This window comes from Zonotrichia albicollis, chromosome 4, assembly GCF_047830755.1.
Source record: "Zonotrichia albicollis isolate bZonAlb1 chromosome 4, bZonAlb1.hap1, whole genome shotgun sequence".
In the NCBI taxonomy this organism is placed as follows: domain Eukaryota; kingdom Metazoa; phylum Chordata; class Aves; order Passeriformes; family Passerellidae; genus Zonotrichia; species Zonotrichia albicollis.
The window spans coordinates 72,814,994-72,839,279 of record NC_133822.1 but is presented as its reverse complement, the minus strand read 5'-3'; the positions used below and the strand labels follow the sequence as shown (position 1 = coordinate 72,839,279).

The 24,286-nt window shown below is 41.4% G+C and overlaps 1 protein-coding gene across 2 annotated transcripts in view; it reads right to left on the bottom strand.

Moving 5' to 3' along the window:
* PDE3A (phosphodiesterase 3A) overlaps nucleotides 1-24,286 on the bottom strand; it is a 205,044-nt gene that overhangs the window by 13,260 nt on the left and 167,498 nt on the right. For both annotated transcript variants that reach the window (XM_074540093.1, XM_014275955.3), the window contains 8 exons: nucleotides 15,401-15,661; nucleotides 12,699-12,853; nucleotides 9,359-9,474; nucleotides 6,823-7,042; nucleotides 4,390-4,475; nucleotides 3,771-3,940; nucleotides 2,720-2,857; nucleotides 187-298 (listed from right to left, as the gene is read on the bottom strand). In XM_074540093.1, coding sequence (XP_074396194.1) covers nucleotides 187-298; nucleotides 2,720-2,857; nucleotides 3,771-3,940; nucleotides 4,390-4,475; nucleotides 6,823-7,042; nucleotides 9,359-9,474; nucleotides 12,699-12,853; nucleotides 15,401-15,661 — 1,258 coding nt within the window. The remainder of the gene's footprint in view (nucleotides 1-186; nucleotides 299-2,719; nucleotides 2,858-3,770; nucleotides 3,941-4,389; nucleotides 4,476-6,822; nucleotides 7,043-9,358; nucleotides 9,475-12,698; nucleotides 12,854-15,400; nucleotides 15,662-24,286) is intronic.

Genomic DNA, 24,286 nt, shown 5'->3' with positions numbered 1-24,286 from the left:
AAGATGAAATACAAAGTAAAAAAGATGACAGGCTGTGGTTCAGCACCAGCCTCTGCCTAGCCATCCACTTGGGAATGATGCACTGGAAGAGAAAAAAGAAGCTTTATAATGCAAGAAGAAAGGCTTCAACACAAAATCTCCAAATCTTGAGGGAATCATCATAATGTGCCAGGAATTTTTACTTACAAGGTATCTCTCGGTATCCACACTCCAAGGCATGAAAGTAGTTCATAAATTCCCTCACTGGTATTTTAAAGGTTTCAAACAGCCCCATGTCATCGAAAAGCCTGTATGATACCTGAAAGAAAAAAAGCAACAACAAAAAAATCTATGTTGCTAAGTAGATGAGAAAAACTCTTCAAATTAAATCTAAAACTCCTTCAGTTGAATTACCCCATAAAAAGTGTTTAGTGTGACTGAAGATATTACTGAATTTTATGGCCTCTTATGAAGCAACAGCTTAGTTCTGAGAGCTTGGCTTTGTTTCTGAAATGAGACTGAATTTATGCTCCTCTCTGACCCTTTCATGCACATTTGTCACTGCCACATTGACTGGGCTTGCCACTCCAGCTTGCACAGATGCTTTCATGGCTCCTGACTGGTTTGGGGTCTTTTCATATGTCTGAATCAATTTAACATTCCACAAAGAAGGAACAGATATCTCAAGCAGCTTCAAAGATGCTAAGCCAGCATTTGCCTTCTAAACTGAATGCTTCCCTGCAGGCATGTGTCAACTCTGCTTTGTTCCATCTCATAAATTTAACCTAGCATGGCAAACATAGTTAATTCAGCTTTTTAATTTACTTTTTTTTTTAATGGGTCAGTCCATTTGATAGCAAAATACTGAGAATAAATCATTAGAGCTTTTGTTTACCTTTGTTAATAATATCCCAGGATTTAAAAATCAAACCAGGGAAAAAATAGTGCTTTTGGCAGAAAAAAAAAATATTTTAGTTTCCTGATTTCTGAAAATATTTTCATTAGCAACATCTGAGTAGGTGGGGGTAATAAGGATCTCTGTTTTGTGAACAAGGTAGAACTTGCTATATTCTGCTTTTAGGGAGAGGGAGTTATAAACAGCTGTTACAGAAAATGTTGAATTTTCATCACAAATATTAAAGCTTCTCTATTTTATTTCTCAAGTCTCATTCTGTGGAACTGTGAAGTGGAGAACATGTTGAGAACCTGTGCAAAAACCACATTTTGGGAAGTAGAGTGAGGAGCTTTAGTGCAATTTGAGGGAAGCACAGAGGACTTGTGTGCAGAGCTACAGAAGCCCATTCAGCTTGGAGAAGTGCTTAAAGCCTACAGAGAGACCCAGGTAAAACCAGAATAAATTCTGGCTCATCCAAACTGTTCTTTATGCCATTAAAAGACAGTTCTGGTTCTCCTTATGTTTCATTCATGATTCCATTATCATTCCATGCTATTAGAAAGATGAGCAGTATGATCTAGGAGAGCATTTCAATGCCAAACTCACTGTCCAGTGCAAAAGTGCCTCAATGAGCACCACTGAGTTTATCCAATAAATATATCCAATATCCACAGCTTGCTATTTCTCTAAAATGAACCTAGAGACTCGGCAGGCTGGTCAAATTCAGATGTTGCTTGCCAAGCTGCAGAACACAAAAAAGCAGAGCAGAGAATAAATCTGAATTCTGCCACGGTTCTCCTTGTTGACCACCAGATAATTGAATGTAGCTGAATAATAGGTAACCACCAAGGGACTGTGGTTTGATCCAGCATTCTCTGGAGCTTGTTACACTGAAATCTGCCTGACACACTGACCTCTGTGTTTCTGCGGGGCTGATAATTGTACCACATTGTACCAATTAACTTTATCTCTCCTTTCCAGCACTCATCACTACATAATGCCTTGTAAAGTGATCCGACTGATTCTCTGAGGCTTTTTTCCCCTTTCATCCCTAAATAATAATAAAAATAATTACTTGCTTTTCCTGTTTAATAATCTTCAATAATTTTATAAGAAAAAATGACTTATTTGTCAGTGTGCCAGGAAAAGGGGCATAACTGAGTAGAAAGTTCAGCCAAGAAAGTGTTTATGGAGGTGACACCAGTCATGCTGGGTAGGCACAGGCTGTGTCAGTAACTGAATTAAAGCTCCAGGAAGGAATAAAAACCTGAGAGCTGAAAGAAAGACTAGTAAGCTCTCCCAGCTCAAAGCAAATCTTCCCTACATAATATTATATTAATTTTCTCTCAAAGCTCTGATTCTTTAAAAATGAAGAAATATAGTAAGAATTCTTTCTACCCCCACTTCCTCAAACCTTGCTTTCTTTCCCAGCCTGAAATCTGAAGCCTTTTATTTCTGGGATCTTATACTGAAATCTTCAGTATAAAAGAGGACCAAAACTCTCTATATCTTTCATCCACTGAATGTATTTACTCTTTAGCCCTCCCTTGCTAAATCCCATGAGAAATCCTTTCCCAAAGAATTCAGTAAGGGCTGGAAGCATCTCAGGAGAATATTCAGAAGAGCAGAGAGCAAAAAGCAAAATAGGTGCATGATTTTTATCTTTCACATTTTTAAATTTAAAAATAAAGACATTCAAAAATAAGGAATATAATGAGACAGAGTTCATTTTGTCAGCTTTGAATTAGGGGTCAGGGCTCATCAGCTTGTAAGGACAATGCCTTTAACATGTTTGTGTCTAAATCTGACAACATTTAGACCCTGCAGACAAGGTGCACCTCTCACCTGACTCAGAATCCGACCACATTTCTTCCCAATTTTTTCCACCAAATCAAAGATTGGGAAGTTCCAACTATTTAGCTGCTCCATCAGGGGATCCAAGTTGTCCATAACCAGAGGCTCAGGAGCCAGTACAGGCTTGTCCTGTGCCAGAAATCAGAATAAAAAGGATTGTTAGTTCAGTGAAGCATCTCAAGCAAAAATTGATGCTCTTAAAAGCTAAAGTCACGTTAGCATCATGTGTAAGTCTGTAGTACTTCACTCAGCTCAGATAGATGTCCTCATTTCTTGCAGCCCTGCAGCTACTCACTCTCCTTTGTAACGTGTTTCACTTGAATGGATGGGAAATTCTGTTTATGAAACAGCAGTGCCTGCACTTAGCACTGAGACTCATTCATTCACTCCTGGGAATCATTCATTCATTTCCAAAGGAGGCTGCCTTCATTGTGAAATTCACGGTGGCACAGAGAGAAAAGCTCCCAGCTTCTGCATCAGGACCCATTCACTACACTCTGGCATGGCTAACAGAGCTCAGTCCAAGTGAAGATTTGTAGTCCTTAAACTGAAACCTATCTGTCTTTCAAGGTCTGCAAATAAAAGTTGTGTTGTGCCCCTCCTTTCACATTTCCCCCTGGATGCTCCCTGGAATTTCATTTTCCCTAGAAACTGGAGATGAGGAAATGTTAGAACTTTTCAAGCAAAATGCCTGCTCTCAGCATGTCCAACTTTAGCAGATTACAATAAATTTTTCAAGAGCTCCTGCCAACTGCAGATTATTAATTCAGTTGTTCAACAGACTGCGGAAAACTTAACTAAACAGAGCTTTCCCTCTGCATCTCAACCAAGCTCACAGCTGAATGCTGAGAGACAATCATCACTTGTTCATCACACTGCAACATTTGTTCTTTAAGACAGTAACACCTTGCAGCACCCTTAGACCACATTTTTCTGTGGGGATCTGGGTTTTTGGCTAGTTTAGTTTTCATTCTGGTTTTTTTTTCCCCCTCAGTGCAGCATACACTCATTCTGTTGTGCTGGGGGAACTTAGAGGAGCTACCTCAGGTGGTGTCAAGGGATGCAGGATGATGGTCTCAGGTGTGTAGGACCTACAGCCAGATCCCTTCCGTGGCTGCTCCTTGGAGCAATCCGTGTCGTCGTCGTTCTGCACGATGTCACTGCTGTCGCTGTTGTTGGTCTCGTAGTCAGAGGTGGCTTGGGCAGGATCCTCTGCAAACACAAATCACAAAGCTTGTGCTGTGAACAGCAAGGGTTTCATGGAAGCCAGCCTGTGACCTTCTGAGTAGCAGCAACAGGAGCTCTGACTCACAATACATATGTGCTGCTTGGCTGGCTCTGAAGTCGGACAGTCTGTCCAAGGGCATTAAAGATTTACCCTGCAGAGTGTAAAAAATGGCAGCAGGGAATGAAGAGAGAAAAAATTCTGAGGAATATTATTTAAGTAAATTGAGGGGAACAGTATCTCCTTCATAACTTAACTCCATAAGCATTTTGTACATGCTGTACAGAGGAAAAGGGAAGGTGCATTTGGACATGAAATTGTCAAAGACAATTTGTATGGACTCACCTGGGTGTGTTCTCCTTTTATGACAGACAAGCTCATTGCTCTTTTAGTGGATAATTACTTAATTCGAGGGAACAAGGTGTTTTTGAATTACCTGTTCTGTTCAGGGTGTGTGTAGTAGCATCATTTCTATTTAGTGTCCCATCACCAGCTTCTATTTGATTGTAGGGTCTGCCACAGCTGAAATACATCAACAAACACAGACAATATGAGGAACCACGTGCCTTAGATAGTCCTGTGCAAAAGGATTTCCCACTGGCAGTATGAGATTATGTCATACAGTCTAAGTCATGGTCCAGGACATGTTCTCCAGACAAAATCACAGGAGACTGCTAAAGTTTTATTGGATCTTGAGACAAAAATACAGAAAGACTTTGGATTAACTGCCCAACACCATTAAATTTGTGAATTGGTGTTTTCAGCAGTAAACCTGAACCATGTGATTTCTTTAAATATTTTTTTTATTCTGCAAGTATATCAGCACAAAATAAACCCTCTAGTTCTATATCTACAGCTGCCCTATAAAGATGAATTAAAATTATGAAACTGTGCCAGAGTCTCATACAATCTTGCAGAATTCAGTTTGAACACAGTCATGATCTGGCTGCACTCTTCTTGCCTAAAATTTGAATATGTTCCTCTTAAGGAAGAAAATTATATTTTATCATTACTTCAGTGACAGCATACCAAGTACATAAGAACCAAGAGGGCAGAGTTTGCTTCATCATTTCCAGAACATAAATACATTTTGGGACAGACCACAATATCATGACCTTTTCAAATGACTGGCTCTTCCCTTCCATTAAAAAGCTTCATTCTTTGTGCATAGTTCCCTTTAAACCCTAATTACAACTTGACATTTTCTCTGGTTTAAGTCAGCATTTTGTGGAATATCTTATATACAACAGTCTTCACAAAGCAACTATTACAGAATTATTTGAATTGGTCAAATTTTGTACTAGAACCTTTGCACCATTTTAAGTTCAATATATAAAAATGGCTTAACTCCTGGGCCAGCTAGCTTTTGGCTGGGTCATCCAAACATATTCTGGAGCTGGGTATGCCCTGCAAACAGCATGAGTTCATGAAAGACTTCCAGATTAAAATGCTCATCTGTATTCGATGATACTTGTAGTGCATAGCCAAGCAAATAAATCTTGCATCAGTCAGACTGATAAACAAGATGAAAAAGTTATTAATTTCATTACTATCTACAACAAGCTTACACTGATTCTTTTCTGATATTTTAAATGCAATTCTTAGTTCCTTTTAATAGAAGGCTTCCAGAAATGAATTCCACTTGTGAAATAACAGTATTTTCCTGAAGCGATAATAAAGGCACAGCTTAATAAGGCTCCAGCACCTTTTTATTACCTGTGTAATATACTTTTAATTTTAAATGAACCTCTCCAAATCCCAATTCTGGTATACCTTTGGAAAACTTAAAAGCACTTAAGTTTCTATTTAGTAATCTAAATCCATCTCAAAAGCCTGTTTGGATCTGACTCCAAACTCCAGTGAGGATGACTCCCTTGAGCAAAGCTCGAGTCTCAATTTTGACTTTCTCACAGCCACTTCCTAGCCTTCCACACAGCACACTGAGACACATCCAAAATCATGTGACTGAAGGCAGAAACTAAAAACTATTTCCAAAGATAGTCAAACTTGATAACAGCCATGCTCTCTGCTGCCTGGCCACTCGTGCTATGGCCAAAAGTAACATCTGGAGACCAAAGCAACCTTGAAACTGCACTGGAACAGGCTTGGGAATACCAGTGCTTTCCACTGTTCTGAACTGGACACATATCTAGTATTTGATTTAGCAACTGAATCCTTTCTGAGAAGACAAGCAGAACAACTCTCTTTTCCAGAAATGCTAATTTTGCAAAGCAGGCGTGGTCTGTGTTCCCTAAAGAAGGGGTACTTCAAAGTAAGAAATTAAACTGTGTTACTGGAGCTCTTAGCAGTAGAAAGAACTCATCTGCACTTGACTTCTGGAAAAAAAACATCCCTACAGTACCTAATCTGACTCTGCCTAGGGAAGACAGGACCCACCACTCCAGAGAGAGTGGGCTCCTGAGTGATTTTGAGAAGGCTCAAAATCAGGAGTCTTCAGGCACTTCTGGCCATAGCAGTCAGATCTTTCTATGCACATCAGGCGCCTGCTGTGCAAGCCTTGGCCTGTGCCCTAAAGGTGACTGCTCATGCAAAGGGCATGGCTCCAGAAACACAAGCTGCAAACATGAAATCCAACTTTGGCATCTGCAGGTCCTTGACAAAGAATTTGTTTAGGAATCAGGCTGTCCACCTGACAGGAGCAATAAACATAGGAATAAACACAGCCAACAGTCTCCTACTTTAAAAGTATTTTGTAGCATTGATCTACACGTTTCCTGAAGTACTATAAACCTGAAAAATCAATATAAACACTGCAGTAAAACACAAAAAAACTTGTAAGTGGGCCAACAGAACATGTTCATGAGAACAGCGTGAAATGATTGCAAGGCATGTCAAATGATCATCTTACCTGCTGCAGATGATGGAGGGGCTGATAACAGGGTCTGACAGGGTAGGTGCACTCTGAGTAGAAGTTAAGACCTTGTGTGGCTTTAGGCCCTGCTTGGTGTCAGTGTCTGTGGGCTCTGGAAATGACACAGAGGATGTTTTCCCAGTAGGACTCGTGGCAGGCGTCCCCTGAATCGGTGAATGGCATGGGGAGGTGAGAGGTGAAATATTTGGTGGGATACCTGGCCAAGGACAAGAGGAGTGTTATCAATTATCAGAAGTGGCAGATGCTTTTATTAGTTCACTGTGCAGAAATACTGTTCTTGAGATGCACCAGCATAGTCTCCAAAACCAAAATAGATAACAGAATTCCCTTCTCCACCCTGAGCCAAGCCCAGGGCTGTCACAGAGTAATGAACTCCATTGCTATCAGCCACTTTTACCTGCCGAAGATCTGGCCCGAAACACAAAGCATATTTCCCCTGGTGAGCAGGATGCACTGAGTGGACAGGCATGAAATGACAGAGGAGTTTGTGGCACCACTGTTGGTATCAACACGTGCTAGTGACAGAGACACAGCCCAAACAGGCAGCTCCCAGAGCCATCTGCAGCTCCTCTCTCACCATCTCTAAAGCAGGATCACACACATTCCCACAAAATTTGGATTTCTATAGGTTTGTAGATTAGCAATAAAGCAAAAGAGCAATTTTTACTAGCCATTATATAAAATAATGCACTTCTGGGGCCATTTCTTAAAGATTTTGGCCTTGATCTTTAGTTTGAGTTGATTTTTCTATATCTGTTGCTCCCTAAGGGAGAATTGCAACCATTTCAGCAGCACATGGTACTGTACACCTGAGCTAGAGCACAGGAACTGCCAATATCCACATGTGCAACACCAGCAAGGCGTGGTTCTCTCGGTCCCTTACTCCACCTGAGCACCACTGCCAAGGTGAAATGCATCCAGTGTTCAATCAAAGCGTTGCTTTCTCTTGGAATCCACTTTACAATTCCTACTCTCAGACAAAACGAGACTCAAAGTGCAAACTTCATCTATCTCGAAAGGAAATGCATGGAAATTGAGTTAGCTTCTGTTCTGAAGTTTGTAGGAACTCAGCCCCAGTTAATTTACCACATCCATCTTCAAAGCCAAAGGATAGCAAGGCCTTAGGAACTTGAAGGAGTTTTATGTTTGAATTCTGCCTTCTATCTAAATGTATTCCAGACACAAAAATTATCTTAAAACAAGGCAATATGTTGATTTAAGTTTATGAAATATTAACCTTGCAAGATATACATGTACAGTTCCAGTGTTTTTTCCCTGATAGAAACTTACTGTGATAGGAGGCTAAAATATGATTTACTATTGACAATCCAAGAGTTTAAACAAAAGAAAAAAATCTGATAGTTACTGTGCTGTAATTGGATAAATCCAGCATCTCTGTTTTGATTAAGGGTATTTCTTCAGCAAATGTGGTATGTATTTAGTGTCTTAATTCAGTGATTGCAAGTAGGATATAATGCCAGTCTTGAGATCAGAACACTACAGCCTTCAGAGCAATTAAAGTGTTATCAGATGGCCATGACACAGGGAAATGGCTTTAAAATACAGGAAACCTCTGTTTCACATTTATGAATTCATTGAGATATCAGCTTTCCATCCACCAAAAATGTGTCTTTAAAAACATTTCACAGTCTATTAGTTGCACAGGGGATTGAGCTGGATTATTGTCCATCTTTGAGATATAGGTTACCAAGGAATATTCATAACTCATACAGGATGCAATACACATGGTCTTTCAACAATTTGAACCAAGTCCTGAGAATTTAACCAGTACTTCTCACAATAATGTCTCTAATCACAGCAAGCTTTCTCCTGCTGGCAGAGATCCGGTCTCTTGAAATATTTTTTGTTGTGTGTACTTTTGGGGTTTTTTTAAGAAAGTAATTTATCAGGGAAGGTAAACACAAATAAAATTACCAGAAAAAAGCAAAACTTTTTTTCAATAATCCAACATTCAGCCATTTCCTGGCAAAAGTGAGAGAAAATGTGTCTTGCTACAGCAAGGATTTTTTCACAATCAAGATAAGAGAAGTATAAAAATACAAAGAGAGTTATTTAAATACATCCATGCACTTAGGTCCTCCAGAACTACTTCAAATGTGCAGTGTTGAAGATATAAACAGATACAAACCAATGACTTCAATGTGATGCAAAACTACATATGAAAACACTTGAGTTTTTTCCAAAATAGGAAGACCTAGCAGTATTTTAAAATGTGATGATGAGACAGAAAAATGAAAACTATCTCTCACAAACAACTTTCCCTGCATGTACACATCAGGGGTTTGATGACCAATCAATACAGAACAACTTGTTAATAACCAATAAAGTGATTGGCAAGAAAGCTTTTGACCAATTGGAGTCACACATGAGGTCTGTAAAACTGAAAAAAAAAGTGAATAAAGAGTGGGCTTTTTCCACCATGAAGAAAGCAGAGCCCATGTGATTTGCTGGCACGGTCAGGCCAGGCTGGCAGAGCTGGGGTGCCACTCACCTTGGCGGCTCTGCCGTTTGGCATTCAGGTGGTTGGTGGAGGACACGGCGTAGGAGGTGGAGAAGGACCTGCTCTTGGTGATTGTCATCAGAATGGAGCTGTTCCACGAGTCAGAGCTGCCAAACCAGAGCACAAACAAGCAACATTTAACACAAGAAAAAGCCTCTTTAATGGCAGATCTTATCGAGTGAGGAGCTGCAACAAGGAGTAGGTGATACTGAGATAGCTCAAAATCTGGTGAGGGAAATGACATCCATGGGTTGGCTGAGGTGAGGTTTGTGAGGCACTCAGTACCACCTTCAGCAAAAATAGTTACAATGCAGCCAGTCTAAAGCTGGACTTCCCTCAGTGCTGACTCCTATTTGCTTTATTTATACAAAGATGCCTTTATTATATTGTTCTGACAGCACAAAGAGGTTCAAAAGTTGGCTTGAAATAAATGAAATTTATGGTCTCTTTTAACACCTCCTTAAAAGAGCCAGAAGTGACACAAGTTCTCAGCAGAACTGGAAACCCAGTGTCCTCTGCTGCTGGCACCATAGCAGGCACACAACGACCCTTGGGGCACTCAGGAGCCTGGGGAGGACTGGATGCATCCTGTGTGGCTGTGCTTAGTGTGTGCCCCTTCATGCCCTAACCAGGTGAAATACCTGCTGAACTCCCCAAAAAATGCCCCTCTCCGACCCTGCAGATATCAGCGCAAGGGAATTTGTGCTGAAGGAATCTAAGTGCACGTATCCTTGTGTGTGGGGAGCAGTGTTAGTCCCCTGCAGCAGCATGGATTATGATTTTAGCCTTTGGGTGGTAATTGTATGCTAGAAGAGGCCAAAATCTTCTGCACAGCAAGAAAACTGTATTTATAATGAGTTTTCTGAATGACACCCATCAAATGTCAGCTTCTTGCAGGGATGCAGCACTGGCTCTTATCAAGCTGCGAGCTCTCTGGAGAGGCACACAGCTGCCAGGCAGCCCAGGCTCCACATTTCTCCTCACAGCCTCTCATCCAAGGGATGAAGTGACACTCAATGCTCAAGACAGACTTTTGACGTAGCACAGCTCCAGCTGAGCTTGAAAAAAATCAACTTGAAGGAAAAAAAAATCATTCTCAAAGAAAAAAGCATGTGGTGCTGTGTTACCTCTGCAAACATGTTGTTTTGGACTATAAGTACTACCTACAAAAATACTTGCTGGCTGTCTTCATGGGCCCAAATTCTTAAAATCTGTGATGAAGTGAGGCAAAGAAAGAATACAGATGTTCAAAAAAAAAAAAAAAAAGGTTTTGCTTTGTTTTTTCATTGTCATGAAGAATATAACACACTGGCCCACTGTACAATAAAATAACCCAAACCAAACCAAAAATCTCTGACACACATTCTTTGAGTTCCTACAGGCAAATTACCTGCTATAAAAGTGGGTGAGGGAAAGAATGTGGGAGTTCTATTATTTTTCCAGTATAATGTCTACCCCGTACAGTGACATGGGGTTGGAAGAATACAGAATTCTAATCCCAAACTGACAGTTATGGGGGATTTTTGCAAATATGTGACTACAGAAATCCAGAAGTCATGTCCCACATTGTGAGGAACAAGCTACATGTTTTGTAACTAGAGAATCTGCCACGGGGCAATTCCAGTGTCAGCCTCTCTCCTACTGTTCAACTTATGAAATGTTTCTTTCTCTGTGACCAGTGGAGTGCTAGAATTTGGTACAGGGGAAGTGGCAGATAACCAAGATATATTTTTTCTCTTCTGTTCAAAATTCTTCTCCTTGAAAGCAGATCTCTCTTGGTCTGCCAAAATTTTTAAAGCTAGACTTATAGGATTCATTTTCCCCCTTTCTGGAATACACATTGTTTCTCCTACTGTGAAAGAAGGAGTGCAAACAGTAGGCTGGGAGGCTTGACAGAGCTATAATTACACCACTGGCTATGACATTAAACATAGGAAGAATTGATAGCCTGCTTAGCTGGCTCCTCATGCAGAGTTATATAACAACCACAGGGAAGGACCAACAATAATATTTAATTGCTCTCCCTCTGATTCCCATCTTGGGACACTTACACACTACGTGAGACTGGGATCAACAGCATAAATCAAATGAACCCCAGGAACCACAGGTCTGGGAGTGAAGAACATTTGCATTTGGTTACAGCTTCCTTATATTTACTTTTACTGAGGCAGATGGGACTTCTCACAAAGGGAACTTTGGCAAACCACGTGTTTTTCTTGCATGAGGCTTTCAGGGTACTCTGCAGGCTGCCTTGAGCACCTCCACACCCTGTGTGACAGCCTCATCCACGGGACACATTTAGGTATCCAAGGAAAGGCCAACATTGGAAGGAACCTGCTCTCTGGAGCTGCATTCCCCCAATCTATCCAACAGCCAACACTTGGATGTTGGGCCTTCCAAGGTCCTATCCCTTTCCCCAAATTCTGAATTTCAGAAAAGCACATGAGTCTTCTGATGTCCCAGCTCTGAATTCTCTTCTTGAACAGAGTGCTTTTGTTCTGATCTTCCTTTCCCCAGTGTCTCCACACTCCTTTTTCATCCACCAGCCCCAAGGAGATGGCCCTTGCTGAGGTAGGGAGGGGACCTGAACTTCGTTCTCACAGGGTGGTACCACAACTGGCTGCTCTCCACCTTCCTTTGATGGCTCTGCTCCTCTCTGACCAGAACAGAAAAGTATTCACAGAGCCAGAAGGGAGGAAATCCTGTTGTAATGACATGGTGTGGAGGTAGTACAACTTTTATAGTTTTTTACAACACATTCCCCAAACAAGCTGGCTGCTGGCTATAAGCAGCTGAGCAGACACAACTCTCTCTCTATTCCATAGGAGAAATTCATAGGATTCGTGAGCTGGAATCGTGTGCTTCAGGATTCCAGCTCATGGATCAGACCCTGAGAAGAATGGGAGATGGAGAAGTGCTTTAGGAACTGGTTTAATGACAGGACCACATCAGTAGGTGTGTTCTTAGAAATTGCTGATGTAATTGTTGCAGTTTTTCTAGGCTGAGCAATAACCACCTAAGCAACCCCTACATCTCAAGAAAACTTTAACCAGATATCTTGCCTTTCTTCCAATTTTATTGGGTAGTTCTGCACTCCATTAACATAAATAATTCTTTTTTTAAATTTATTTTTCTACCCAATAATATGAATAATTTTGGCATAACCTGACAAAAAATGGGAATGCTGCTTCTTTGTCAAATCCATTTAGAGAAACATGAAGAAGTAACTCTAACACAGTTCACAGCCAGCATTTTTGAATGCATTTTGCACACAGAACCAAAGAAATCCGCCCAAAGAGAAAGATAAAAGAGAGAGGAGGCCGTGTGTAACCTGGATGATGAAGATTCGTGAGGTTTGATGCTGGCACTGCGGTCCCTCCTGACTGGAGCTGGCTCCAGGGTGGGCAGTCCTGTGGCTGATGTGGTGGTGGTCCAGGTGGAGGACACTCGTCTCAGCAGTCCTGGAGGCAAACTCCTCCGTAAGCGCTGTGGGGAAACCAGGGCCCTTCAGTTGGTACAGCTGCAAAACCTCTGCACACGCACAAATAAACCACTTCCATTGGCTTCATTCTGCCTGACAACACCTTTAAATCTGGGTTCTCCCAGGGATTATTCATTTCAAACACAGCCAATGCTTTAAATGCTTCGACAGTCTGGACCATCCTCCCTATCTCAAATTTAAAAACAGGTATATATATATCTATATCTATATATATGCACAGCCCCATAGCCACATATGTTCAACACCTGATGTGGCCAAAGGTACTTCAACAAGTTAGCAAGGCCATAGAAGTGATTGAAGCATCTGTCATGAAAGGAAAGGCTGAGGGAGTTGGAATTGCTCAGTCTAAAGAAAACTCTCAGGGTAGATCGTACCAGTGTACACAAATACCTAAAGGGAGGGTGTAAAGGAGAAGGGTTTTTGCAGAGATGCCCAGTGACAGGACAAGAGGCAGTGGAGCAAGAACTGAAGTACAAAGAATTTAATTAAAATTTAGAAAAATATCTTTTTTTACTGTGAGGAGGACTGAACACAGAGAAGTTGCCTGAAGAAGCTGTGAAATCCACATTAATGGAGATACTCAAAACCCAACTGGCCATCCTCCTGAGCAACCTGATCTAGGCTGAGCCTAGAGAAACTTTCTCCTCAATGAGCTGAGGGACAGGACTGGACTAGACAATCTCCAGATGCACTTTCAACCTCAACTACTCTGATTTAAACTGTCATGGATCCTCAGAATCAGAGATTCAAGACAAGAAAGTCTGTAAGAAAAATAAGGCGGGGGAGCTCCAACTTTTTTCCCTGCCCTATCTACTCAATCCACTGAAATAAAACTTTCATGCTCTGGGATATGATGTCTCAAAAAGCTTAGAGGAAGCATCACTGTTTACAGCAGATTTTTCTTAACCACCCCTGCATTTTTCTTTCACCTGTCTCCTCCATTTCTCCAAACAACAGGATTCACATGTTTATTTCAAATTTTTGAAGGCAAAGATAATAAAGGATCTTTTTTGGAGCCAGATTTGCTGTTGCAGATCCTATAATTTTGTAAGCTGTTTCTCTTGCAAAGTTCTCATGAAGTGTTTATAGCTAAGAACTAAAATAAATATATCTGCAATGGAGAGCTTGGACTTTGCCAGAGGGTTAAGAAATATGAGATGGAAGACATCTGTGGTTCTGAAGCTCAAAGTTGCAGATAAATATGTTAACACATTATCTCCTTACACAAAATGCTCAGTGTCAGATGGTTAAGGTGAAGGTCCTATATCTGCTTTTAGACACTTTAAATGAAGACATGCAAACTATTTATTTTATGAACCGTGATATATATATAGGTCAATGAATTCTTCAATCTAATTAGTTCTCTGTAGCATTAACTAATTTCTTCATCCTTCATTTCTCTGCTCCTCATAGGGTATTATGCAACAGCAAACTTGTATCTGTTCCCTGTGTGTGTTCATGTTCTGTGTCCCTGTGTGTGTTCAGTGCTCTTCCACTTAACTCTTCCCCTCACAGCCTGGGGTGCAGCCATTATAGATATGGTCACTAAAATAAACTGGGAAATGTGCTTAAAAACCTGTGAACATCCATTTTGTACATACAGCTGCTAAACAGGCAAATAGGGTGGCAATTATCATCACACTAAGCTGTAATAAAAGAATCACGAGCGTTGCAATTCAGATGCCTGGAAATGCTGGAATGAATGACTGGCTGTGCCATTTAAACTGTAAAAACATAAAAGCATTTGACTGTGCAATGTACTCTGCCTATATTTAATTTTACAAGGGAGGCTGCAGTACAAAAGCATTTTGGTTTAGTTTCAGAAATGAAATGTAAGCCTTGCAGGACAGCTAATTAGCAACAAACCTACAATTCACACTACTTCAAATCTGATGTGCTCTTTCTAGCTGTTCACTTGCTAAGTGTGGGTGGTTAACACTGGTTATTTCCTGCCTGATCCCCGAGCATTCATAAAGCCATTTTTCAAGGCAGTATTACATTTATATTTAGGGTTGTCATCTTTTTCTTCTCAAGACAACTTCCATGAGCTCACAGTATTTGTCATACTAATGATTGTGATATTTTTGTTAGTTTGTGGGGTACACAACAGTTTAGACTCGATCCAAACACCTGAAGGTCATCAATAGAAACTTTTTAATTGACTTCTGTAGAGGACACAGTTTCCAGCTACGTCAGGGAAGGTATAGGCTGGATATTAGGAAGAATTTTTTCACCAAAAGAATAATAAAGTACTGGAATGCTCTTCCCAGGGAGGTGTAGAATCACCATCTCTGGATGTGTTTAAAAAAAGGACCGGACATGGCACCTGGTGCTACAGTCTAGCTGAGGTGTTAGGGCATAGCTTGGACTCCATGATCTTAAAGGTCTCCTCCAACCTCATCATTGTGTGATTCTGTAGGTTTCACCTTTCTAATTAAGGGAAGGAAGAAGAAATGGCAGCTCACACAAAAATCCCAGTGACATCTGACAGCCCAATGACATCCCTTTGGGGGACAGGCTCCAGCACTCACCTTGGGAATTGCCAGTTTCTCTCCCTTCTCCGGACATTCCTCCGAGTCGGAGCAGGTGTAGTTCTCGCTGAAGGACACCAAGGGATTCACCCTGGGCTTGTGGATGGCCTGGAAGGTCAGCTGTGTGTTGAGCAGGTTGCTCACTGTCCTCAGGGATGTGCAGACGTTGGGGGGCAGTGAAGGATCAGCCAGGAGATCTGTGATGAGCCCGTGGGCCTCTCCCATGACAGCGATGTCCACCGTGATGCTGGTGCCAGAAGACTAAAGCCGAGAGAAATAATACAGGTGAGAAAACAGCAGGGAACAACCTGCTGGGCACTGCCTCAAGCTGTGGCGAGCTCTTCACAGCTTCTGCTAAAGCATCTGCAGGTAGAAAAATAATAACATGAAATAATTCTTTAAATACAGAGAACAATGCTGAATAGATCGATCATCGGTCTACAAAGACTTTGGAATTCCATCATATCTGATTTCACAGCTTCCACCATCTGCAGCTGACTCAGCCCATCTGAATAAATTGTTCAGGCTCCCTGTGGAGACGTGGTCAATAGCCAGGGCCTATTTGCACAAACAGTTTTTTGGAGACATGGCTTGGGATGGGAGGATACTCTCCTGAGAGATGCCTGAGTACTAACTACAGAACAACTAATCTAGAAAAACTAAAGTTCAGTGCTTAGGCCCAGATAAATGAAATTAATCCCAAGCATATACTGGGATTTGTAAAATACCTCCGTGCAACTAAATTACAGTATTCTGGTATGGTAGCAACAACATTCTTCTCCAAGCAATTGCATATTGGGCAGCTATACCAAAACTGGAGTAAAAAAGTGGATTTGTTTAAACCTTAAAGTTGTCAAGTCTTTGAACTGACAGCTATAGAGTACAATTGCAAAGGTCTGAGGATCTTCAAACTCTAACAAACAACAGTGAGACTTGGATGCACAGAGAATTAAAACACCTAAAAATGCAGAAGGCATATGGAATTTCAAAGCAGAAGTGACATTTCAGCCCCACTAGCTGGTGCACTAAAACCCTCCATAAATTCTGCATGGAGTTGCTGTTTCAAGGCACTCCAAGAGAGACCATTTTCCCTTTGTTGTGTCTCTGACACATAAGCTCAGTCCTGCTGCTCCTGTTTGGGGTGTAGCAGGTGTACGTGCAGTTTCCCAGAGAGACCATTGCAGCAGATTTTGTGCTAATTTGCTTTCATGTATTTCTTAGGAAAAGCTAAAATACATAGTTTGCTTAATGGGGAAGTTATGTCTGTGAAAAGAATGTACAAGTTGCTTGGAGTAGCAAGCAAAGAACGTGGAGAATTGGTCAGACTGAGAAGGAGAGTCATTAAAGCCCCAGCCAGGAATGACTCATGACAGCATTCACGGACCCCAAAACACAGAGTAACACAACTTGACACTGCTTCGTTCTCAGAAAAGCCTTTACAGGCAATAAAAAAGCATTTTTGAGGAAAATGATGTATTAGTTAAGTAAAGCTAAACCCCTTCCCTCTGTCTTCCCAGTTGCATAATGTGGACATCAGTCCCTTGGCAAACCGATGTTTCACTCCATGGATCCCTCCTCATGTCCTGCTTCTTGCTAAGACTGAGGTAAGCTGCAGGACCAGAAGATGGGCTTCCTCACTCACCATCCTCTCCTGCAGCCAGAGAACCAGCCAGCCTCTTCCCACATTTCTCTGCCATGCTATGAAATAACATAAACCAGAAACTGCTTAATCTACTGGAGTGCCATTTCATCCTACTGAAAAAAAAAATTAATGCCTGAATTTAACTTAATGGCTTTTTCATTGCTTAACATCTCAGGAGTGCATGCAGAAGATTCTGGCAGATGCTAAAGAAAATCCTTAAATTAAAGAACAAGGCTTGAGATGGGAGTAATTAATTATCTAAACCTCAGCCATGGCAAATGGACCAAAGGGGAATGAGGCAGAATACATCACTCAAAATGCGATAGAAGCCTCATATTTTCAGCAAAACTGTGTCATCCACTGCTTGAAATTCTATTAAGCCTGGAGTAGTTGACAATCAGAGGCAGAGATTAATACTTCTATGAAGTAAACAAGTCTGACTCAGTGGGATATAAGCAGAGGTTCTGAGCAGCAGTACTGATATTTTGCAAAGCAAAGCAGCCAGCATTGTTCTCCATGATTAGTACCAAGGGGGGAGAGGGAGAGCCCTTCTCCATGGATTTCTGCCTCCAGCTGCCTGTGCTGCCATTTGCGTTGGTGACCCCTGCCTTAATTCTAAGACCCAGTCAAAAAGTAGGAATGGTTCATCTATCTCAGGGTCAATTTACAGCACCATCAGACTAGTCTGACTAGGTAAAATTACAGCCATTTAAATTATGTTTTTCTAAAAAATATTACAAATTGAATGCATGAGAACATTTTAAAACATTTTACTTTTCAGAGTCTGTGCTAAAAAACAGTAGAGAGCTGCATATGCTTTGCAGACCATTACTCAGAAAATAGATGACAATGTGTTTCCCTATAGGGCAAGGAAACTTGGAATTTAGTGTAAACCACTGTGGTGATGTGAAAGCAAGAGAGGAAACTGCTGAAAATTTGAGATTAATGTAATCACATACATGTATATGTATTGCATATATGCACATGCACACAGACAGATATGCAGGTAGTCTTCTTTTAGGGTAAAAGCGCAGACAAAATCCTTGCTCAGTCTTTTTATGTTGTTTTTTACTAAGTGCATAGCCTCTGCATGAACTGATTTGGATTCTTTGGATTTGGATTCTTTCCAAAGCATTTTACTCATTGAAGCTCCAAGGCCGGATAGTCGGGAATTGTGGCATGAACATTTGCAAACAATAACAAACAACTAATTTGATAAAACAAAACAAAACAACGAGGAGTTAAGATAAGGTGGACTTAATCTCACAATGGTCAGTGTTCATTTGCTCATCTATGCCAATAATTGTGAATGCAGCTCCCTCCCATGACTTTTGGATAAGACTGGCTTGCTGTTCATTTGGTGACTTCATTCCAGCCCTGATTTCAGCAATGTCATGCAGTGACTAAAACTGAAATGCTCTGGGGCATGAGAATGAGAAAGCAAACAGGCTGGGAACAAAAGCAAAACTAAACAGGCTCATTTTTAACTAAGATAAGAAGAAAAAATAATTCCTTACAATGCTGAAAAACAGCTGGTTTAGGCCACACTGCCATCTGGAATTCCTAAGTGGGCCCAAATACACTTGCTGCATGTTTTGAGGCTTCCTTTTATGTACAGAAATTAAAAAAAACAAACAAACCTAAAACACACTGCTGCATGTGCAGGACCAAACCACAAAAGTAGCATGTCCCAGTATCACACAGATGATTTTTGTCAAGGCAGGAAACAACTCTAAGGAACACTTATATTCAAAATGAAAACAGTATCCTGGAAAATTTTAATAACTTAGAATTTTTAGTTTTAAATTATTTTAGAGTTTGCAACATGACTAGAAAAGTTCTCAAAATTTGCATAACCTTCACTGGGCTTTTCTATTATAGTCCACAAAATCCCCTTTTTTTTTCTTCTGTTAAATTATATTATGCACAAAACTCTAAGAATAGCTTTTTACTCAATAGGAGGAAAAAGCAGACAAAACTGTGCAGGAAAAATGAATTTTGGAAAATAGAAATAACAAGTTCCTTGAGCCATAAGACCAGATACATAAATTTAGGTATGAACTATTTGTGTTGGCTCACCTGGGGAGCACATTTGGCATCCATACATTCAACAGATGCCTTACCACAAAGAAAAGTCTTCCCCCTCCCCATTCATGTTTTGCATATGATTCTCATCCAGCTTGACTAAAAACCACCACTCTCTCTATCCTACAAAGGGGATGATTATCATGACAACACAAAACCAGTCGAAACTTATGCAAAGGTGTTGTGGTGAAGGAAAATAAAAAACAACAAACTAATTATCAAACGCAAACCACAATTCATTTCACACAGCCTCATGTTAGGGAGAAATAAAATCTTCATTTGCTGTGGCTTGTACAAGGAAAAGCAATGAAGGCAGAGATGCTGGCCTTTCACCACGTTGCAGTCAAGAGCACTCTGTAAGCAAAAGAATGGGGGAGGCAAAGAGGAAAAAAAAGCAAAGGAAAGCAGCATCCAGCCTATCTTCAATCTTCACACAATTACCAGCAGCTATAAATCACTATTTGATATGGTTTCCAAGTCACATCATAAATGTTCAGGCCAAGCTGTCTGGAAACAAAATTAAAAGCAAATATAATTCTCCATTATTTTAATGTCCACAGAGCAATTTGAAGGATAAACATCAATTGGCTTCTATGGAAATAATGAATCATTTTAAAGGCGCCACAGACTTAACTACTCCACCTTCCACTGAATGACTAAGGGAAAAAGCGTGCATGCAATTCTTTCACATTTCACTTTTCTCTATTTAAAGCTCTAGAAACTGAGTATTTTTATTTCTTTCTTATTTTGTACCAGCACAAGATCTCAGATTTTCTCTTCTTTGGTGAGCAAAGAAGATGTTTAGGAGACTTTCTCCAGCTTAATGAAGCACAGCATTCCCACTGCTCTCTGGAGGTCAACCAGCCACAGGCTCTGCAAGGCACACTCTCTGGTAGGGCTGGAAATAGCATCTTCCTGTTGTCTCATCACACTGATCCAAGAAATCCTTTCCAAGGCATCTATGTAGCCCCTGGCTTTGCTGATGAGTCTTTAAAGCACCCAGGGCCACAAAACCATAAACCAGACACTGAGGCACAGAAGATGAGCCCACAGTGAAGGAAACTCTAAATCTTGCCTGAGCCATAATGATTTGAGTTTTAATCCTGGTTCCAAGATGCTGGGGATGGCACCAGCACAGCAAAGCAGAGCTACCTGACAGCAATTACACTGAACTCTGATCTGCAGGGCAGAAAGTGCCATGACTGCCACATCAAGTGTGTCTGTAATGCCAGGAAGGTGCCAGAGTCCAAGGATCACAGAGCAGCCACAGGAAGTGTTTCAAAGTAGTTCTGCAAAGGCAGGATCTGATGAAATGGGTCTCACTAAAGAGTCACATTTTTTGTCCCCTCCCTGTGTTGCAGTGAGCCCTTTCCTCAGCAACCCTGAGCCACAGAGTGAGCAGCAGGCAGCCCAGCCTGGGGCTGTCTGTGCATGGATTGAGCAGCTTCTTGCAGGGCTGGCTCTGTCATCTCACAGTATATTAAACTAACACTCTTCTACTACTACCAAGCAAGGCCACTGATTTGGACCTTCCTCCTGTATCCCGCCACTGGCTAACATAAAATTCCTAGGAAGAAAACAATCTCTGAAACTTGCTCCCACCCATCTGCCACATTTGTTTGAAACTGCCACAGAGTAGCATGACTACTTTCTTTAGAAAACCAGGATGACACCACCACCATTCTTTAAGAAAGAGACACTCATTTGAGAAGGAAATACTTTTTTCCCCCTTCTTATAAAACCTGTGGAATGTATCACTGTCTGTAGCAGGCTTTGTCTGGGGAGGCAGCTGCAATCCCCACATCCTGCATCTCCACCTTAGGTGACACCACTCACCAGGCTCACAGTTACAGCTGACTAACTTTCTTCCATTACAGGATCTTTCAGTTCGTGACAGCTTTGTCAGCCAAAGAGCTCAGACTGAAACACACACTGCCAGGTATTTGTCTGGGGTGAATTATTTCACTGTTTGAGAAAAATTGTTCAGACATTTACAAGGAGACTGTTGGAGTCTTTTAACCATCCTAAAAAACTCTTGGTAAACTGATACCACTTAATCTGCAGCAGGCACTGGAGGTGCAGTAAGGCCTTTTTTGCTTTCCCTGCCCTGATATGTCCAGATTTGGTTGTGAAGTCCTTGGGAAAAATGAAACCAAAGCTGGCCCTGCATGACCTCTGTGGGTTGTCAGAAACCCACCATGGAAGTGCTCACCCCTACACAGTGCACACGTGTCCTCCTGCACTGTGTACAATATTCCAAAGGGCAAAGGATCACATTCAAGAAACAGAGAGCACACTGGAGCAGTTTTGCAGTTTTGGTGCCATCTCTAACTTTCGAGGGAGGCTATGGGTTCTTACTTTCAGGTCACCTAGCAGGCTTTTTCCAGATTTGTTACACACACAGAGAAGGAAAATATCCTCGTGGTCACTAGCAACCAAGCAACAATAAAAAGATAGATGCAGAAATAATCTCAAGGAGTGGGAGGACTGGATTTGTCCAGCTTCAAGACCTACAGAGTAGGAAAGTCTGAACCCATGTGGAGGCAAATACTGGACACAACCCAGTGCAACGTAATTAAATCCCTGTCATTTATATCTGACAGAAAGGACCTCACATGAACTAACTCCACTGGTACTGACATCAAGTGGTGCTTAATTTTCCACATTTCCTCCTGTCACAGCTGTAGAGCACAGCTGGAAACCCTGGAAGGCAGAGGGAGAAGGGACAGGGCGTGCTGGGTGGCACAGCGTGGCAAGGGGCACAGCCATGCATGTGCTCTGCCCTGGGCTCCTCGGGAAATCCCAGTGCAAGTGAAGACACTCAGCCAGTTGGGATGACCTCCTGCATCAGGCACGCCACGAGGAGGATCCAGGGAAAGCAGCTCCTGGAAGGAGGGGAAAGCACAGGCTGAGCTCCCTGGCTGGGAGCCGCCGGTCACAGCTTGCGAACCTCGTGGAAACTCTGACGCTGGTATTTGATGTTCTCAGCAAAGCCCTGGGGACACAGTCACCCAGTTCCAAGGGACTTTCCGTGCTATTTGGCTGCCTAAAAACATTAAAACATCACGACTCTCCAGCCCAAAGAACTACTTGATGATGTAGAGCAGATCACAGAGTCAGTCACAGTCAGGGTTGATTACTTACAAAGTAGACGCCACTCCAACCAAACTAGAAACTTTAAAAATTATTGCTTTTAATTAAAGCACAGCAGATGGGAAAAATTAAATTCTAAATGGGACTCAAATCTGCTTTGAGTAACACAGACCATGGAGAACAATTCTGTGTTTCAGAGGCTGTCCTCAATTGTCTTACATTATTGTTCTCCAATTTGTACATCAGATGGTCACAAATTGGTAGCTTGAAGCTGATAGTTGGCGTTCATATGCAGAAAACAGTGACAACTGTCTTCAGCCTCAACTTGAGCTGCAGCAACACAAGTGGGACCCAGCAGGAGTGGGGTGCTGGGTGCACATACAGGAAGAATAAACCATCTATTAATACCTGGTGATCCTACTCGTTTGAGTTTACAGCTCCAACACGCCTGCTCAGCATGGAGAGCTATTTTAATGCTACGGTGAACTAAAACAGAGCAGCCAAATTCACAGCATGAGTTAAAAAAAGATCCATTGAAAGCAATAATCACTGCTCTGCCTTCTGTGTACTAACTAATCCTCCCACATTCTCAACTTGACAGTCTCAGTTACACCAGAGCAAAGCCAAAGGAGCCACATTCTGCCATATTTTATCCCTTTCAAAGCACTTCAGGCTCTTTTGGGATGCAACTTGAGAAGCAACCTCACAATTAGCAGCAAACTGCAGAAATATGTATGAAAATAAACCCAGCAATTCACATCCATCTCATCCATCCATGGATTCACATCCATCCCAGCCCTTCACTAAGAACTGCTGAACAGTATGAGGAAGAGAATTAACAAATATAATTAAAATTTTAATGCAAATAAATGCAGCCTCTAAATGAGGACAAAAGATTGGCAGGGTGGAATGAAAATTTGCTACACAGGGTGTCAAACATATTTTCAATTACTAAAAAGGAGTTGTCATAGGAGAATAAACTAAAAAGCAAACCTCATAAGGTTTTAAGAATGAGTGTTGAAAACCAGAATAAGTAAAAATTAGAAACTAGGAAGCAATTATCAGTGAAGCTGCAGATAAAGAGCCTTTAATGTTCAGTCTGTTCTTACTGGAATTCCAACAGGGATTTGGAAATGACAGCAGGAGCCAGATGTATATCTTGGGCCATGTTTCCCATATGCTGCAGCAGCAGAGCAGAAGGCTCCCATGAAATTCTCCAGTGACCATGAACACTATTGAGATGTACTGGTCCATTTTTAAGAAGAGGCTTTCTGTGAAGCCAAAGGCAGGCAGTGATGTTCTGCACCCTTTGAAAAGGATTTATCCTGCACATCAGACTCCAGTGAGAGCCTCACTGCAGACAAATTGGTCCAATTTCAGCATTTTTTTCTTCTCCATCAGACCTTGTGGTTTGCATTATTTCAGTTCTCCTGACTTTAGCCACTCACACTAACACCAGTTAATAGCCACTGAGTGCTAGAGATGCCTCCTCCTCTTTCTCATGACTTTATGTCACTAATGAACTCCTCTGTGAAAAGAATTAATCATTTTTCTGTAACACTTGGCTTTGGATTCTTGTATTATGACTCATTCAAAAAAACCCCAGCTGTAGCCCTAGGGACTGGCAGCCCCCAAATCCTTCATCATAGCTGCTGCAGAGCTATTACTTCTCTAAAGAACAAGCTACTAACATCCAAAGCCATGACCTGCAAAAGACACATTTAACCATGCACTAGATGTGAAAATCCCCCACCTCTCCTGGATTATTTATTGGCAGACTCTTCAATGAAGATCAGAACAGAGAGAACCAGTAATTCATGTACAAGAAATACAAAACACTCTCCTCTGCATGCCTTCTGTGATAGTAAATTTGTTTTTTTCACTTACCACAGATATAAACTGACAGAGCAGCAAGCCCTGAGGACTGCTTTCAACCTACTTCATCCTTGACCTGCAAGGACCAACTTAAAGACACACAAGGTTAGTTTATACTGTGGGCTTATTTTGCCTTTGCTGTCACAAATGAAACAGAAAAAAAAATATTGCCTGCTGAGATACAAGGTAGA